At 43.4% G+C, this 18,939-nt stretch overlaps 1 protein-coding gene across 6 annotated transcripts in view; it reads left to right on the forward strand.

Annotated features, from left to right (window-relative positions):
- The window catches only part of EYA2 (EYA transcriptional coactivator and phosphatase 2), an 86,148-nt gene extending 68,578 nt beyond the window's left edge, over positions 1-17,570 (forward strand). For 5 of the 6 annotated variants that reach the window (XM_048322294.1, XM_048322295.1, XM_048322291.1 and 2 more), the window contains 7 exons: positions 4,537-4,626; positions 9,713-9,771; positions 10,564-10,724; positions 11,757-11,871; positions 12,454-12,575; positions 13,400-13,500; positions 17,010-17,570. In XM_048322294.1, coding sequence (XP_048178251.1) covers positions 4,537-4,626; positions 9,713-9,771; positions 10,564-10,724; positions 11,757-11,871; positions 12,454-12,575; positions 13,400-13,500; positions 17,010-17,090 — 729 coding nt within the window. In that variant the 3' untranslated portion in view covers positions 17,091-17,570. The remainder of the gene's footprint in view (positions 1-4,536; positions 4,627-9,712; positions 9,772-10,563; positions 10,725-11,756; positions 11,872-12,453; positions 12,576-13,399; positions 13,501-17,009) is intronic. The other variant, XM_048322296.1, reaches the window with a different exon arrangement.
- Positions 17,571-18,939: the final 1,369 nt, after the last annotated feature.

Here is an 18,939-nt window from a genome sequence, read left to right on the forward strand (position 1 = left end):
ATCTGTGGGAAGGTGGTTTTAGTGCACAGCCTTTGGGGAGGATGCTGGTGGGGCAGTTTGAGTGTGACTCAATGCACAAGGGCTTCTGTGGAGGTAGAGCCAGTACCTGTAGCACTGAAGGTACAGCAGTGAAGGCTTCTGTGCACGTCAGCTCCTGGAAGAGGGTCTAGGACCCAGCACTGTGTGTGTTGCAACATCCTGACAGCAATTTGTGCCCACATTTGGTAGCCTAAAGCTAATTTGGGTGTGCATGCACATTCTGCGTTCCCTTTGCTCTGCTAAAGTACAGAGTAGTGGGAGTTTCATGTGGTGTGAGCAGAGCTACCCTCCCACTGCTGTCATAGGGAAATATTTGTTCTTTGCTCTCCTCCAGTTTTCATGGAAATTGTCTTTAAGACAAACTGAGGGCTGTTCAACAAGCTCTTTTTAGCAATCTTCTGACATATTATTACTTGAAATGAAGGTTAAAAATGAAAACTTAAACAGAAATTAATTTTATTTAAAGGCAAGGTGTTATTAACTAAGAGGACATAATTGAACTCAAATTGTAATTTTTAGAACACAGTTCACTTCAAATGTAGAGAACTAGTTCAGGGGTTAGAAACAGTGCATGCAAGTGGCCAAACTAAAAGCAACACTGGCAGCAAATATGTGAGCTTGGGATATGAAAGAAAATGTGCTTCTTGCTGAATGGATGCTTTTGTCTTCCTTTACAGCATGTTCCACAGGCTTCTGCTGCCCATGTTTTCCTCTAGCAGGACTTTGTCCTGATCAGGCAGCAAAAGTAGCAAGTGGATATGGAGCTGGGAGTTGTCAGTGCTTCACTTACAGTGGAAGTGACCTTGCTCACAAGGTGTGGCCATTGCCAGCAGCAGGCACTACCCATCAGGCCTTAGCTGAAAGTCACAGGGGTGACAGAAACAGCAGAGACAAGATGAGCAAGGATGCTCTTTAGGGAACACATTTCTGATGAAAATTGTTGAGAAATGACTTACCTAACTCTCTGTATGTTTGTATGTTTTGATCCCTTGTTGTTTATGAAGGAGTAGTAGGGAATGGGGGGTTTTTACCTCTCAGTTCTCTCAAGGTATTCCCTAAGGAGAAATGGGCAACTCTGAAGCTGTGACTCCTGTTCTTTAAAAGTGGCAGTGAAGGGTATGTTGAGAAGGTTGTATTCAGGAATGAATAATTCAGAAGGATCTCTTCCCTCCTGATGCTTGTCTCCCACAGCCATTGGAAGAAGCTGTTCAGGCTGTGCATAGGAGGATCAGGAATGCTTGGTCTCAGCACCAGAGGTTTGCACTAAAAGTAATTTGTGGGGCTGTTTAATTTTGACCCTGAAGGAAACTCCACCAATAGAGCATGGCAGAGGTGAGGCATGTGGGGATACACCATGCTGCTGGAAGTTTTATTTACAAAAGGAGTTTATTGCCTGTTTTCTACCCCTGCCTCTCATTGTCCTTGTTTGTGAAAGCATGACTCGTAGGTTAGCAGAGGGAGGACCTCGCTCTTCTAAAGTTACTAAACAAGCAGTGAGGGTTGAGTTTTTAGATTAATCTGTTTTCACTGTAAAAAGTGGTTCCTGGAGGAGATTTGATTTCAGGCTGTCTGTGGTCCTTGGGCTTCACACGCATCAGGAAGCATTGGCTGGCTGTTAGTCAGGAAGCTTGTTCCCAGGGCTCCTGGGCATACTTTTCCTGCAGAAGGACGTTAGCAGGGATCCCTGGTAACTTTACATTGCTCTGCTGAGCTCACACTGCTCCAGCACAGGCACTAACAGTCCACCAGGGCACCACTGGCAGCACAGAGATGTCCTTTAGTGGCACAGGATTTCTGTGCCTAGGAAGAGCACTCCATCAACATCTTCAAACAAATGCCATAATCCTCTTTCCAATTACTTACACACTGTGCAGAGAATTTGGATATACTGATCTCATTTTGGTGCTTTTCTGTCAGCCTGATTTTCCTGTTTATTCCTACTTGAATTGACAGCTGTAGCAACTGTGTCTTTCCTCAGGGTGGGTACAGCCTCTGGCACAGAGGGGTTCAAGTCTGGCACTAGTGCTTCTAGATGCTACAGTAATGCAAATAAATAACTGCTGGAGGAGTCCTGGCCTCGTGCCTCTAGACACCTCTGTCATACTGGGAGTGCTGGTTGGCCTTATAACTTCATCAGCCTCTTTAAGACTTGGAAGTGTGCCTTGCTGTGGAGGAAATGTCCATACTGTGGAAGCAGTGATGCCAAATCATTTCCCCAAACAACTTCCCCTCTGGGTGGTAAAGTGCATTTTTCTGTTTTGTTTTCATTCCATCATGTTCTGTATCTCAAGAGAATGATTTTTCCCCCCCCCCCCCCCACTCATCTGCAGTTTGGTTTACATATTGTTTAGTTAAAGAGAAGGTAACTTCATCCACTGTGGAAATGTTTCCTACTCCCCATTAGTGATTAATACCAATAAGGCTAAAATGAAACTTAGAGGATAAATGACAGATAGCAACCAATGAGATTTCCTGAAAGAGTTTTAAAAGCTAATGATCCTTGAAATGTATAAAAATAAATTGCTTCATTAAAAACTCTTTTACAAAATAATTTCTTCCTAGCAGCGTATTTTCTTCAAAACAGTTCCCCCATGTAACTACACCTGGGTAGTAAAATTTGATTCAGTGCTGTTCCTATGGGGCCACAGTCAAATGCCCTGATTAGGCCTGTGTCCCTGTGCCTCATCAGGGGAGCAGGTTTGGGGCTTAAAATGAGAGATGTTCAAGGCAAGTCTGTTGAAGTTTTTACTTTTTGCCCAGAGACAGGGCCCTTGTTTGTGGGACAGCAACAAGTGTGTTTAAACATGAGTGACAGAGCTTCTCTGTAATGGGCACAGTGCTTGTGAGTCACACACATGGCTAAAACCACAGCCATTCTGCTCTAATTGAAGAGAACTTCACTAAGAATGTGTAATAATTAGCTTAGTGTGTAGTACACCATCCATGTCAACAGCGTCTGCCACAAAGGTTGATTGAGATGTACTCACCCTCCCAACATTGTGCTCCCTGTTAGAGCTCCTCAGTCAATTCATTACTGTCCTGTCACACAATAACAGGACTCCACAGAAATCTGCAGGAAATTAGAGTAGAGACTATGCTTAAGTGGGTGGTGTTCCTCTACTGAAGTCACACCCCATGCTAAAGCAAGGCAGATTTACACATCAAGATGAGAGATCCCTGACCTATTGAAGATGAACTAACAACAAAAAAAATTCTGTTGTGGGAATGTGGGCTTTTTCCAAGTTGTCTGTTGTTGTTCAGTTTGAACAGGCACAATGTTTTTGAGCTATGACTGTTTATCAAATTAAATACAGATAATTTTAGCTTGTGTTTTTGAAGTATTTAATGAATAAGATAATGTACTGCTCATAACTTTGTCTGCATCAGTGTGTTTCTGTGCTCTTGCTGTGGATTTAGGAAGAAGTTTGTTTCACTTGTTTGGGGTCAGAAGGGATGGTTGACTTGCTGACTTGGTGAGGCAATGAAGTGACAGCCTTTTCACAGGCCACTGTGGTGTGTCAGCTGGGAAAAACATTAATTTTCTAGGATGAATTAACCAAAGACACCTAAGTAGAGCTGCAGGTAGCATCATCCTTCTCCAGGGGAATTCACTAAAGATTTTGTCACTGATGTTGGCAGGAGCAGTATCTGGGTGTGAGAAAGTTCACATGTGCTTCAGAAGGTGTAGAAGATATTTTAGAGCTGCCAGCACGTGCATCTTCACATTCAGTCGTTAAAAAAGCATGGTTTGAAAATGCTGCAGGCAGCCAGAGCTTCTGCATCATGTCCTTCCCTTTCAGGAGGCAGTTTGAACTTCCATGTGTTGTGTCTTATCTTGCCTTTTTTTTTTTTCTTTTTTAAAAAATTTTATTTTGTTTGTATTTTTAAGCAATGTAGTTATTTGGGTGTAACTGCCATTGGGACTGCAGTTGAGGCTCAGCAAGCCTGCTGTCCTGAGCAGCAATAGTCAAAGGTTTTGTCATGTTATAATTGGGTTTGCATGGTAGGATGGGGCTGTTTTAACTCTGCTGATGTTGGTAAATAAGTAGACAGCTTCAGTGGGAATGGAATTGCTGATTTGAAGGACAGGTCAGGAAAGAATCACCCTCTGTGTGCCCTGTTGCTGGTAACTACCCCCAAACCACTCACTAATGGTAGTATTGGAAATCAATTTTTGTCTAACCTACTGAAGCAATTCTTACATAGTTTCAGGTGTTTAAAGGATCTTTATATCATCTGAAGTGTGTGGGCTGTTAGTGGTCAGAGTGAGTCACAGACATCCTTCAAAGAACAGAATTGCTTTATCTAGGAGAGCAAAAGAAAGGATGGGAAAGTCATGTCAATGTTAAAATACACTTGGGAAGTACTTTAATAAATGTATCTTAAGAAATAGGAATGTGTAGATCCTGTGTTTGGTCTAAGGTCTCCCACCCCCCATGTCTATCCCCAAAAAAGAAAATCAAAGTGAATGGAAAAAACCTGATTTTCCCCCAACAGGACACCACAACGTCTGTGAGGATAGGTCTCATGATGGAAGAAATGATCTTCAACCTTGCAGATACACATCTGTTCTTTAATGACCTGGAGGTATGTAGCTGCTTATTGTATTTGACATCTTTCTCTCTAATCATTTGCATGTGGTCTACAAACTCAGGGGGTTTTGGCCCAGAAACTTTTTATTTTTGACCCCGAAGAAATGGACCATAGGTGGCTTATTGGAAGCATCCTTTTGACAGCTCCATTCTGTTCAGGAGTTTCTTTCTAAATATGCAGTTAACAATGATGGCCTCTTGCAGGTTTACTAAATGTAATAATGAGGACATTGCTGCTGCTTCTCCAGATATTTGCTATTCAATAATTTTATTAAGCTAAATTAGCATAGATCCTATGGGGGGCAGGCATCAATTAGCTATGAGCCAAAGCAGAGGTTTTGAAAATGGTCTCTGTTCTTGAGGAAGCTCTGTTGTACACACAGACAGAGCAGGAGGTCTGCTCAAGCTCAGGAATACTGCAGGATGAAACTATGAGAGTTTCAGTGTAACAGACCAAGAGAAAGAAATTTTTCCTGCTGGTGACATGGTTAGACCTGGCTATCTCTTACACAAAGCAAAAATCCTTTTGAGTATGTGGTAAAATGCAGGCAAAGTGATGCTGGCAGAATGCTGTCAGCAGCTGAGAAACAGCTGTACAGCAATGATGAAAATCTGTTGGCATTTGCAGTCAGAACACACAGTCTGAATGGATCATGTACAGAGTGAGCAAGGTGGGGTTTGTGCTGTGGGCACCTTGGAATCAAAACACTGCTTGGAGGCATTTGGAGGAAAAAAAAAAAAAAACCTGGCATTGCTGGGCAGACTTCTGTGGGCTTTTTTTTTTTTTTTCCCCTTCACTTGAAAAAGGAAGAATTTGTTTCTGTGCCAGATGAAAGCAGAGAACTTTTTCTGTGCCTGAGGAGTTCAGCGGGAATTTCTGGTTCCTTCAGTGCTTAATTGCACTGTGGTCCCCTGTGTCAGGGGAGGTACAACCTTTCCTGCCACCTGGCTCCTTGCAGTCTTGAGGTTTCACTTGCTGAGAATTTTTATTTCCTTTCAAAGACAAGCACCTGAACTGACAGATTTTTCTTCTTTCAACTTCTTTCAGAGAGGGAGTTTGTGGTGAGGGCACAGAAAGTACAAAGTAAAAAATCTTTCTCTTAGGGGGAAAAAAAGAAGAGAGCTCATCTTTGGGAGCCCAGGGCACTATTTCAGTAGTGATAATATTTACTACAGAACCTTCACCTTTCACCCATCGCATCTCAATATGTGATGCAGCAAAACTCCATGTCCTGCACAAAGTGACCCTCTAAAACCCCTCTGCCTTTCTAGACTTTTGCAAGAATTACCAGTTTTAAAATAAGTTTTCTCCTTTTTTCACTTACTGCTCTAAAACTTTAAATGAAGCAGCAAATTGTCTGGCCTTCATCAGATTGTGCACATTTGTCAGTCAGTAACAGCTCTGGGCATCGGTGGTTTGGTTTTAGCTGAGGTTTTTCAGTGAAAAATTGAGGGATGATGGAGAATTCAAGGAAAGTAAATGTGCCTTACAGAATTTTACTTTCCAAAAAAGCCATGTCAGTTTGGAAGAATTTGAAGCAGCAGAGGCATCCAGAGTTACCCACCCTATTCCTTCATTTAGAATGGTAAATAAAAGTCACCTTTGTGTATTCAGAGTGGGATTTAAGGATCGTACATCACTGAGTATTCGGCTTAAAAAAATGCAGTGAATGACATCCTTAAAAATGGACAAAAGAATTTGTAAAACACAGCACAGAAACAGATTAGTTGTAGGCCCACAAGCATTACCATATACATTAGCACCATCATGTGGTGCTATGCTGGCCTGTACAAGACAAAATGAGCTAAAACTGCACAGAGCAGAAACCATTTCTGACCATCTTTTGTGCTGGGGCAGAGTTTGAGAGGCTGTAGCTGAGACAGCAGTGGGAGAGTTGCCCATTTGAAACCAAAGCAAGAGTTCTCTTACCAGATGATGCTAAACACTGCAAAACATTTCTGAACTGGAACGCTCCTTTTTTTTCTGTCCAAAAAAAAAAATATTCTGAAACTCTGGTTAGCCAGGGCTTTATCTTTTCCTACGATCTACCCAGAAGGGATTCAGGTAATTGTTTCCTGGATGCATTAGCTGAATGCATTTTGGCTATGCTCGGGAGTAGAAATCATGGATGTGTGCAGAGGTGAACCAAAAGATCCATTCAGATGGATCTGTTCACATCCATCCTGCTTCAACCCATCCTCCCTTAGTGCTGCAGTCCAGTGGACAGGCCGAGTTCCAGCTGATTCACCCCAAACCTCAGGGTAGTTGTATGCAAGGAGGCTGATCACTGGTCCCCAGGGCAGGTGGGTGTCTGGAGAAGTCTTAGACTCCTAATAAAAAATTGTAGTCTTTTTACAGATAGGGATTCTCTGTCAGCAAGTTAACTCTTACAAGTAGGTGAAATCCCTGCAGTCCACAAGTGTGAGCCATGCAAGGTGGTGTGCACAGAGGGCTCTGATCATGCTGCAGAGCCTATCAGCAAATATTCACCTGACAGGAGGCATTCTCCCTCTCTGCTCCCTTTTTTAGGGAAATCGGGGAGAAAAGAACTTACTCAAGGTTACAAATCACAGTGAAGTTAAAATACAAACTCTGGGCTTTCCGGTTGTGATTTTTTTCCCAGATGCCTTTTGTTCACAGTACAATGCTGGCTAAGGAGTAGCACCTTCCACCCCCAGCCCCTCTGGAGATATTATTGTCTGGCTCTCTGGAAAACAGTTATTAAGGACAGGAGGACTGACAAGGGGATGAGGAATTAACAAACAAGGGGATTAGTGTCTTTACAAGTGGCTGCCTTTCAGAGACATCCCTGGAGGAGCTGTTAACCCCCACCTAATGAGGGATGCAAGCTCCATTGATCAGTGAATCCATGAGATGTTTAAAAATCTCTAGCACAGTCCTGATCCACAAGTAGATTATGTGTGCATTTGTAAGTTGTTTTCATACCTGCTTGAGACATACCTTGAGAGTACTCAGAGGGAATGTGACGGGTAACAGATGGAGCTCCTCAGGAGCCCTGTATTTCACAAGGAGGCAGCAGAGGCTTTCTCCAAGCCAGAAGTGCCATTTAAAACAGCTCAGGCGCCTTTAAGTGTGGCTAGTCCCACCTGGAGGCAGGTTGTGTAGCACCCAGAGATACCCAAGAGTAAAACCAGATCAGTGCCCAGAGCTGCAAGGGCTGGCTGAGGTCGTACACATTGGACTGAAGTATAGGCTGTGTGTGCCACACATCATCCACCCTGAGATCCCAGAGTAGCAGCTTAAACATCAGCAGATGTGAAACCTGGGCCGTGTCCCCATCACAGCCTTCCTGCCATTCGAACAGCCTCCTCCTTTTCAGCAGCCGAGATATCCTGCTTTGATTCCCCACTCACTGAGACTTCAAGGAAATTCTGTAAGAATGAAAAATTAGTCTTGTAACCGAGTGGTAAAACGTGGTGCACGCTGTGGCTGCAGCCAGCTCCCCGAGTTCCCCCGTAACACGAGAGGCGCAGCCGGCGCTATGAGGTAGCGTCTCACCCAGTGTCAGGGTATTTTATTAAGTTAGAAATGTGATAGCTACTGTTGTCACACTTCAGGGTACAGAACAATCCATTCACAAATGAGAAAAACAGATCCCTCCACAAATGCCTTTCCCCTGACTTCATGCCCCGCATCATACAGCTGAAGTGGAGTGGGCTGTATCTGTATTACCCCAGCGTGGTTCACAACAGCTACTGGGAGGGGGGCTTACAAAATGCTGGGGTTGGAGGAGAGAGAGAGATGCCAGCAGAGATCTGCTGTTCTGCTGCTTGGCTCCAGTTATGTACAGCAATCTACATTCCAGTGACAGGTTGATAAGAGGGCTGATGAGACGAGAACAAGACGCAATTGTGTGTCTTTTTGAGAATTACCTAAATGCTGCAGAAAATCTCATTAATATGGACAAGAGCTATCTGTCATGTTCTGCCGTTGACAACAAGTTTGGTTATTTGTTCGGAGAATTTTTTTTAATTTTTTGAAAGGGGCTAGTTTAATTCATCAAACTCATAATTGTGAAAGGAAGGTAAAGCAAATTCTGTGGTTTACAGAACACCGAAGTGGTGAAGAATTACTGCACCTTGGTTAGCTGCAGTTGTTCTGACTTCAGAGTCCTGTAGTACCAAGTGTCACAGCTTTTAAACTCTGTTGCAAAATCAACGAAAACAAAAGATAGTGTTCATCAGCTTGCAGGCTTTCTATTCTGTTCTCACCTGTAAGCCTCATGGAGAAAGGAGAGTTAAGGTGGTGGGGGAAGCTTCCCGATTTTTCTCTTTCTAGTCTTAATGCTGAGACTGGGAAAGAAACCAAAGGAATAACATTTCTCACATTTTTGAGGCAGGGCCTCCACCATTCGAACAATGAAGAATTTTGGAAGATAAGATCTGGAGCACATACTTCATGCAGGCTGAGCTCCAAGTATATATTCTGGTTAAATTTCCTGTGCACAGATTTCCTCATTACTGACACACATTATTCCTCAGCTCAGTCTGTGGCTGGGGCAGTGAAAGAGTGTTGCCTTCAGTGCTTCAGCCCAGCTTCCCTGCACATCAAAGGAAGCTCAGCCCTCTCAGAACAAACTGGGAAAACACCGGCAGGACAGGCGTCTCTGGAAATCTCCTTGGGACAGATCTTCTCCCCCTGTAATTATCTGGGCATACACCTCCTGTCCAAAGCAGTATTCTCACAGGGGGAAAGGCTGCCAAGTCTCTGCCTTATCATGCATACAGAGTAGAAAAAACACAGCTTTCCTGGCTAAAACACAAGCATCTCTCTCCCTCCTGTCTGCATAGGAAGGAGTTCCACTTAGTGTGTTATTCAAGAGCTGTTGTGCCCTTAGATAACAGCGGATCTCACACACACACTCTCTGTTCATATTTTGTGCCAGTGTTATATGATACTTGTTGCTAACAATTAACTGGCTAGACTACAATACTAGCAATATGTAAGATTTTGTCTCCTTAATATTACACTTAATATAATTGTGCATTATATGATTTCAATTTTTTTTTTTTTCCACAACATCTACTCACCACTGTATTTTTTTTCATCTGCTTCTCAGGACTGTGACCAGATCCACATAGATGATGTATCATCAGATGACAATGGCCAAGATCTAAGGTATGAGATCTCCCAAGCTGGAAGTTGCAGGACAGGCAGTCCCCAGCCATTTGGAAATAGCAGGAGGCTGGTCAGTGCTTCTCAAACCTGCACTCTCTCCCCTCCTGGCTCCATGCTGTCTGCATTTATCAAGTACACACAAGTACAATTCACTTTCTCACGTTATTGTGCCTGTGCCTTCTGTCAGGCCCTGGCTATGCTGAGCTTTGAACCAGTCTGGGAAGTACATCTAAATTAGCTTGAACTCCAGTCAGACCATACCAGTTTCTGATATGATTTGACCAGACAGTTGTCACAGTTGTCACCAAAATGCTTCAAAACCAGACTGAAAGGTTTCCCCCTGTCCAATCTGTAGTGAGGAGTTGGACTTTGCCATGCCAGATCCTTGTTGAAACTTGTACCCAAAATGCACCAAACATTACCATTACCTGTGTAAGTTGGGTCATCACGTTCATAGAAACTACTTCTGTAAAATTCCGTCTGCTTTTCCCAAAGTGTTGCCTGCAGAGCCACGGTAAAGGGACAAGAATGAAATGTGCAGAACTCACATAGAGCTTTGCAATTTGTGGTTTTATGGATGATTATTGTGAGAAATTGATGCAGGAACAGAACGTTTTTTAGATCCGTGCTGGTAATTGTGCTAAAGATGAACTTCAGTTCCGTACAGCGTGTCCTCTGTGTGTCTCTGCTGCCACTTGTCTCCACATTTCTTTTCAGTCGTTTCCCCTCCCTGCTGGCACTGTGCAGGCTGTAATTACACTGACCTCTCCCCTTCCCTCCTCCCCCTCCCAGCACGTATAACTTCTCTGCGGATGGCTTCCACAGTTCCACTGCCAGTGCAAACCTGTGTCTGGGCTCAGGGGTTCACGGGGGAGTTGACTGGATGAGGAAATTGGCGTTCCGCTACCGCCGAGTGAAAGAGATGTACAACACCTACAAAAACAATGTGGGGGGTAAGTGCCAGTAGCCAGGCAACCAGCAGGCCTTTCATCTTCCCAAAACTGGAGACCCTTACGGACATCTCTGGAGGAGCTGTAGGGAGCCTCATGATATGGGTGCTTCACAGTGAGCTGAGCAAGTTCCTCCGCAGTCACCCTGAAATGTGGTTCTGTACAGGATTTGCAGCAGTCACTGAAATACCTGGTTTAGTGGTTTGAAAAAGACTCAAGTCCAAGTGTGGGGCTTAATTTTGTGATTTATTTGGCAGGAAAGCAACCTTCTCCAATTTTCCAGAATGTTTAGCAGGCAAGCAAACAGTTCAAAACTGGATATGCTCCTTTTTTTCTACACAACATGTCTGATCTCTGTCTGAAGGCTTTCTTGTATTATAACTACTTGTTTTTAACTCCCCCAAAACAATACCACCAGATATCAGGGTTCCCTGGGTTCCTTCATCTCCCCTAGTTGCAGACGGTTCTTCCAACAGACTCTCAGCTTCCTTTTCAGTACATGAGTGCAGGTTGCCCTCTGACTCAAAAAAGAAAGAAGCAAAACTCAAAAGTATCACCACAACTTATTTATTGGTTGGAGGACAAGTCTACCTGGCATGCACTGGAAATGGGGCACAGGTTTTCAGGGGAAACAAAACCATCCTGGCCTCAGATGTCTCTCTGCCCAGGCCACTGCCCACTTCACACTGCTCTTCGATCCTCTTGCTCACTTCCCATGCCAGCTTTATGCTCACTCCAAGAAAGGTGTTCCAAGGAGTTCCCACAGTGTGTGCTTGACTCTGAACCATTCCACCAGAGGGGAAGGAAGCTGAGCTGCAGCAGCAGAGGATTGTGCTGCTGTTGGGCTTCACGGACCTCAGGGCAGAGCCTTGGCGTGACATTGGCAGTGACAAAGGGAGGCAGCGGCACCAGGGCCACCAAGAGAGGGGCAGTGTGAGAGTTCAGAATACAGGCAGGTGCCCTTTAGTATTGTGCCTACAAAAGCCACGCAGTTCCCTTTCTGTGCTTCTGCAAGGACACTTTCCCTGCTTGCAGGTTTAATAGGAGCTCCTAAGAGAGAAACCTGGCTGCAGTTGAGAGCAGAACTGGAAGCGCTGACTGATCTCTGGCTCACACATGCTCTGAAGGCGCTGAATTTGATACATTCCCGGTAAGAACAGCTCAAAGAATTGCCTGTGGGTTTGATCCAGGAGCTCCTTTGCTTCCCTTGTGTTCCCCCTCTAAACAAATCAAGACACATTTACAGGACTTTGCTGGCCAAGCCTGTGAGAGGCCAGTCTGCACATGTTTGCCAGGCTGAATTATCAAGGGTTGGGGTGAGCTTGGGATGATGAACTGAGCAAAAGCACAACGGTCCTTTCCTTGCCTTTCCTTGGCTTCCTCATCCATGGCACCATTTGCATGTGAGCAGGTTTACAAAAGAGGAGGGGGAGGAAAGAGCCCTTCTGTCCCTGAACACGTTCACTCACAGAACCCAGTATGGACATTAATCCATTGTGTTTAAATTCCCACCAAATAGATCCTGGCAAGCTTGCAGTTAAGGCTACATCACTGCTGCTGGTTTGGTTTGGTTTTTTTTCATTCTACTGAGCTGATCAAAAGGCATCTCTGGTACTCACATTATCTTCCTCTGGCTGAAAAATCCCCCATTGGCTCGGGAACTTCCAGTGGCAGGAAAGGTTTGCTTCTTGCCATCTTTCAGTTCAGATTTCTAATAACTTCTGTTTTCTAGGCCCAACTGTGTGAATGTGTTGGTCACCACAACTCAGCTTATACCAGCTCTGGCTAAAGTGCTTCTCTATGGACTGGGCACTGTCTTCCCCATTGAAAACATTTACAGTGCAACAAAAACAGGTAAGAGCAAACTGACTGAAGTCTCACCTAAGACAGGCTGAAGTTTTGTCCCTAAGTCAGGCACAGCCATCCAACCTGATTGTAACAAGCAATGAGTGAGCTTTATTTTTAGCTCTGTACTTAGAGATATCTAATTCACATCCTGACTCCCACACTTAACCTAGTACAGACTGCAGGGAAAAAAATTTAAAAAACACTTGTCAAGTGTCTCCATGGGGCAGTGAGCCAGATATAGAGATCTATATCCACCCTCTGGTGCACTGACTGCACATGGGATGTCCAGCTGCACCCAGCTGGAAGGAAGGGCTGGTTGGACCTGTTACAGAAACATTGTTTGGATCCTCTTATTCTTGCAGAGGGGTCAAGTGTGCTGAATGAGCTTTGTGAAGGTTTGTGAGTAGTAAGTACTGATAGGGTTGGCTTGGGGCTTTTTTGTATTCTGTTCTTTCTGGTGTGTTTGAACCTCTGAGGATTGCCTTTTCATGTTTTTACTGCAACCAGAATGAACAGAAGAGGGCTCTGGAAACTGAATGCCATGAGTGCCACATCAGTCTGCCAGCTGGTGTCTTAGCAGGGCATCACAGTCACAAAGCTCACAGCAGCACTTGGAAGTCCTTGGCTGACAAAACAAGTGCTAGTAACTGTCATGAGATGGAGAGGATCCGCCTCAGAAGAAGATCCAGTTTGGTTCCAGTTTGAAAAGAAAGCAAAGAATGTTGCATCCAATTCAATTAGGTTATAACTCCAGGTCCTGTACCTGAATATTAGCTCTGCCTGTGGTGTGTGTCCAGATAAAAAAATGTATCTTCTCTTGTGTTGCTTAGGGAAAGAGAGCTGTTTTGAAAGAATAATGCAGAGGTTTGGAAGGAAAGCCGTGTACATTGTAATAGGAGATGGTGTTGAAGAGGAACAGGGAGCAAAAAAGGTACAGTTTGTGGATGCCATGCTGGATTCTTCCAAGTTTTGATTGCAATGACCCTTTCATTATTTAAACATTTAATGAAGCTCCCTCCACTTGAAGCAGTTTACAATTGGTCTCATTTCTTAATATGCAAAATATTCAGCAATCACCTTGTCTGAAATTCTATGCTCTAAATCCCCCCCCACTTTGGCAGCTGGTACAATATTTCAGGTAGTTGCAGTGTCACATGTTCCAGGAATCATTCTTGCTTAATAAAGATGCTATAAAAACACAAAAAGGGAAATTCCAGCGTGTGATCTCAGATGAGCAGGCAGAGTGAATTTCTGATCTACATGTGCTGCTTTTGTAAATTCTAAATTGTTGGGGTTAATTTTGGATTACTTACTAGAATATGCCTATATCCATAGGTGTGTTTATATTTATGACTCGTTGAGATGGAGTGTAACTTCATTATAGCAAATACCTAAAGGGCTTGTACAGAGTTGCTGCCTTTCTCAATGACTTACGGATCAATGTGATTAATTTCACAAGCAAAATGAAATTAGAAAGTTGTACTGAATACAAAGAACAGAAACTGCAAAAGCAGTGTGATCAGGAATAATGAGAATTGGAACAGCCAAAGTTTTCATTTCCTAAACTTTAGAACAGAAAATTGCCTGGAGCTTCCATTTATTTGGCTTTACAGGGCCAGGAATTCAATTTGTTAATGGCAAACATTATTTGCAAGATGTCTTTGTGCATCCTGGGTCTTGTGCTCCTGATGTGACTGGAGAAATGTGATAGAGCTGCGTTCGCTCCAGGAGCATTGCACATGAGTTGAGATGCAGGAACTGGCTGAATGAGCTCCATCTTCAGGAAACTTGTTAATTTTTAACAGATACACCAACAACTGGTGTAGCTCAGGTGATGTACAAAGTGTGTGTCACAGGAGCTCAGCTATACAGGTGAACCTTGTGCTGGAGGACCTGGTATCTTATTCTGGCTGAAGATCCTGCAAAGACTTTCCAAGCAAATTTGAGCTCTTTGGTTGCACAAGCCCAGCAACAAAGGGATCCCAGCAAATAAGTGGGGGGCATGTATTTTATCCCCAGAATTTGTATCTCAGGTTATCTTCAAAGCAGCAGAAACCCTATTTTTTTTATAGTGTAATTTTCCTGGCCAGTGGAAGCAACAATATCTGCACCCACCTTGGAAAACTACCTAAAACTGCAGAGGGTTTTGTAGCTCATGAAGGGTTAAGGAGCTGTCAGGAAGAGTCCAAAATGCATGAGTGGGGCTGAAGTGACAATAGCCTGCTGTTTGTGGCAGCTCAGTGCCACACTTCAAAGGCAGTGGGTCAGTGAACAGGACTGGATCAAAGGCTTCAGGGGCTCTCAGCCTGCATGGTGAGGTGGGGAGGTTCAGCAGTCTCCTCTGCTGGGATTTCAAGAGCCTCCTGCTCATGTCTCCTGGCCTAAGCAGCTCAGCCATTAGTAGAGCACATTCTTTGCTGGGCTGTCGCCTCCTTTGATTGATGACAATCATTAATCAAACCTTCTACACACCTGAGCTTTATACAGAGAAAACAAAAAAGGGAGGGGACAGGCAGAGAGCCTTTTGCTGTTTTGCTGACAGCACTGATAACATCTCCAGTTTTGTGGGTCATTTTTCTTCACCTGTCTGATAAGTGATAAATCTGTAACTGCTGAACAACAGGAGTGGCTGGGAGGCCAAGTTTTCTTCTGGTTTAAGAAAGAAAAACAGATAATTTAATGGAAGGGGTTTAATAGAAACTGGGGGAGGGAGAAGGAAATAACTTTTCCCCGTAAAGTGAAATTGCAGAACGGTGGATTTCAGTCACTTCAGCTGTCTGGGTTTGTTTGCTGTCTCTACACACACTGATAAACAGCTCAAAGGAAACATTTGTTTACTGGTAGGCAACAGGCAATATACCAGAGAGAAACTTTAGTTGTATTTAAAGGTTAGAGGAGTGTAAATAGACACTCTGGAACCACTGGAATTTTTTGTACACAGGTAGGTACAACTGGAAAAGGAACATCTCCCTTCATCAGAATCTGCCTAGGAAGTGTATGTTCTCTGAAGCTTTGTTGAAGCTGTTTATGCACAAGCAGCGTGGTTACAGGTGAATTCCTGCAGTGATAAAAGACTCTTAGATGTGTTATGCCCGTGCTGGAAGGGACTAAGTGCTGTCAGTTTAGGCTTTCTGTACATTTATTACTACATATACACCACTGACTGTGCAGAGACTGGCATTTTGGGAGAAGGCAAAGAAAATCACAGTCCCAAACGTTACAAAATCACAGTGCAGAAAAGAACTGTGTCTTTGATTTAACTGCTTTAACAGTCTTGGAAAAGAAACAAATCCAGCACAAACCCCAGGCTCACCAGAACACACCAAGAAAAGTTGTATTTAACATCTAAGAGTATGTTCTAATTATTTTGAGGTGCTCTCTGTGCAAGTAACCATGGGGATCACAGCTATTGCTAAGGAACGGTGCTGTTCAGGGATGCTTTCAGGGCACCCTGATTACAGGTAACATCCCAGGTCCCTGATGAAATTGAACTGCACTTGTTTCACAGCAGTTAAAAAGTTGATGCTTTGTCCTCTTTCAGATACAAGTCTTGTTTTTCTACAGTATATTCACAACTTCTAGGAGAATGATCAGGGTAGTATATAAAGAAGATAGAATAGGTCACAGGTAATTGACCTTCCAGATTTTGTCCAGATGCTCAGATTTCAAGTGGAGCAGGCTGGTTAAAACTTGGACATGTGTGTACATGGCTTCAGATTTATCACAGCAAATACAAATTCAAAAACAGGAAGGCAGTAGAATAATTTAAGATAACCTCCCATAAATGGGAGGACAGTTTTTTGGGGACAGACTTTTATAACCTCATTGCACCTTCCTCTGAGGCAAGAGTGTTCTGTTAAACAAAAATTGATCTGAGCAATGATACCAGTTCCTACATTTGTAGAAAATGCAGTATGACCTACAGTTCCAGTTAATTGGGAAGGTGAATTGTTAGAAAGCATTTTGATTGTGTGGCATTTTATCCCTTTAATTACATTTTTATAAATTTTAATAACTTCCTTTTACAATAGATGGATTTAATTCACTTGTCTGTGAATCACTGATAACAGCTTTCACTACTGATATTTGCCTAAAACTGTTTCTAGTAATACTGCAGTTTTAGAAACATTCCTATTCAATTCATGGGGGGAAAAAAAACAGGAACAAAGTTTAGTATGCAGCCCACATCCTCCATCACCTGTGAAGCAGGATACTCCTAAATTGTGGAAGATGTGTCTTCCTGTCTGCGTAGGAGAGACAGATCAACAGAGACACTTCCCACTTTGTCTCTTCCTCCCTCCCCTAAGATGAGCCTCCTTGCCTCTGGCACTGTGACAGCCAAGTACAAAACTCAGTTCCTGAGGGTACAAACGAAGTTGTTTTGATATCAGTATTCTACAAAAACAGAAAAAAAATTCCACTCTTTTGGTTTCACTCTAGCACAACATGCCCTTCTGGAGAATCTCTTGTCACGCTGACCTGGAAGCTCTTCGGCACGCCCTGGAACTTGAATACTTGTAGCAGACCCCAACATCTTAGCACTGGGAGGGCTTCACTCAGACTCTTACATCGGTTCCACCTACTCCTCAACATTTTCTTAGTAAAAAAAATCCCACAGCAACTGCAGTTTTTCTTTTTTTTGAAGGAGAACCCTTTCAGTGGAAGCCTTTAAGAACTTGCAGCCAAAGAATATTGTCTCAAGTCCTCCTTCCTTTGGACAGAGGAAAGTCCTCCTGATAGTCACTGGGATGCTGCAGTTGCTGGCTAAGGTGGAGGCACGGAGCTCTAATGGCCTTTTTGCCATCAACAAGGCAAATGCTACAAATCTGGGCCTCCCTGTCAGCGTTCTTGGTTTTGAAAGGGGAAGAGGACACAGCAAGGAGTCTGCACAATCCATCCTATCACATGGGACCTTCTGAAAATAGGAGTGAAACTGTTGATTCTTTGTTTTGTTCTGGTTTTTGATTTTTTTTTTTTTTTTTTTTTTTTTTTTTTTTTTTTTGTATTTTTTTAATTTATGAAGTAATCTCATTACTCTGGTATTAAGCTCTGTACCTGTGTTTTTCATCTGGCTTTTTGGGGGTGGGGAGGGTGGGGAAAGTCTTACTGTTCTAAATTAATAGTTCATTTCTCCAGAACAAACGCTGGGGAGAATCATATTGTGTACATGAGTAGTAAGGACACATGGTACTGCTGGTAAGAACTGTAGCTGTGTTTTTGAACCTTACCAAGATGGTACATGGACTGTGCATGTGTCTACACGGTGCCTTATGCTGCCATCTTGGGGCTGAGGATTGGGAAAAAGTACCTTGTGATGAGTGAAAGGCATTAAATAAAAACATGTTTACATTTTGGGGGACTGGATTACCTGCCTTCTCTCCCGCCACTCTTGAATCTAGAGGTAGGATGTGCAGTGTGTGCTCCCCATTTCAAGGCTGGCCTGGTAATCTTGCTGTCAGAATATTTAAATTCTCTGGGCCTGGAGGAATCTCTTACTTTGAAAATGGCTGATTGTTCCTTGCTGTGGCACCAGGTAAGGTCAGAAGGATCAAAGCCCCTCTGGAAGGAGGTGTTAGAGATGCAGCAAATGCTACAGCCCTCACCGCTCAAAGGGTTACACAAGTGCTCCACAAACCTGAAGGATATTCCTAACCTTTAAAAACATTTAGAGAAAACAGTGCTAGATCTGAGAGGGGATTTTCTGCAGAGCTAAAGCAGAAAATCTGATCCTAAATTAATCCAAGGCAGCAGCCCCACAGCAGCTGTGACACATCAGCATGACCAAACCCAGCCTTCCAGCAGATGCTACGGGGGCATTTGCAAAGAGCTGCTCTCTGTGCTTAGCACAACTCCATCCAAAATGTCACTTTTCTAGCAGAGGCAGTGCTGTTCTCAGGGCTTGCTGAGCAGAATTTTTTCCTCAAGGTTTCCCAGCTGTAAGAATGATTTCCTTCACTTGTGGCATAATTTCCTATTTGTGACAAAGTCAGTGGAGAATTGATTAATGCTTGCAAGATAAGCTCTCTGGTAAATAAACTTTTGAAAGAGGAATAAATGCCAGGGATTGTAGATTCCTAGAGAAGCACAACTTCAGCTTTTAATACCCCTTCAATCAGCTAATTGATCTGCCTTGAAATTCCAAATTTAACACCTGACTTAATTGAGTCAATTGTCTGAGCACTGATTGGTTTTTTTTCCTTAAAGTTTCTTGGAAGATTTTGCTTTCTGAATATATTTAAAGGTTTGAAAGCTCTTGGTTTTGTTGCTGACATTCTGCTTTAGCAGAGCTTTGGGCAGTACACACCAGGGTCAGGAACACGTCTCTCACTCAGGTGTCAGCACTTCCTTCCAGGCACCATGGCTCTCAGTG

This window comes from Corvus hawaiiensis, chromosome 17 (genome assembly GCF_020740725.1).
Source record: "Corvus hawaiiensis isolate bCorHaw1 chromosome 17, bCorHaw1.pri.cur, whole genome shotgun sequence".
Taxonomy (NCBI): domain Eukaryota; kingdom Metazoa; phylum Chordata; class Aves; order Passeriformes; family Corvidae; genus Corvus; species Corvus hawaiiensis.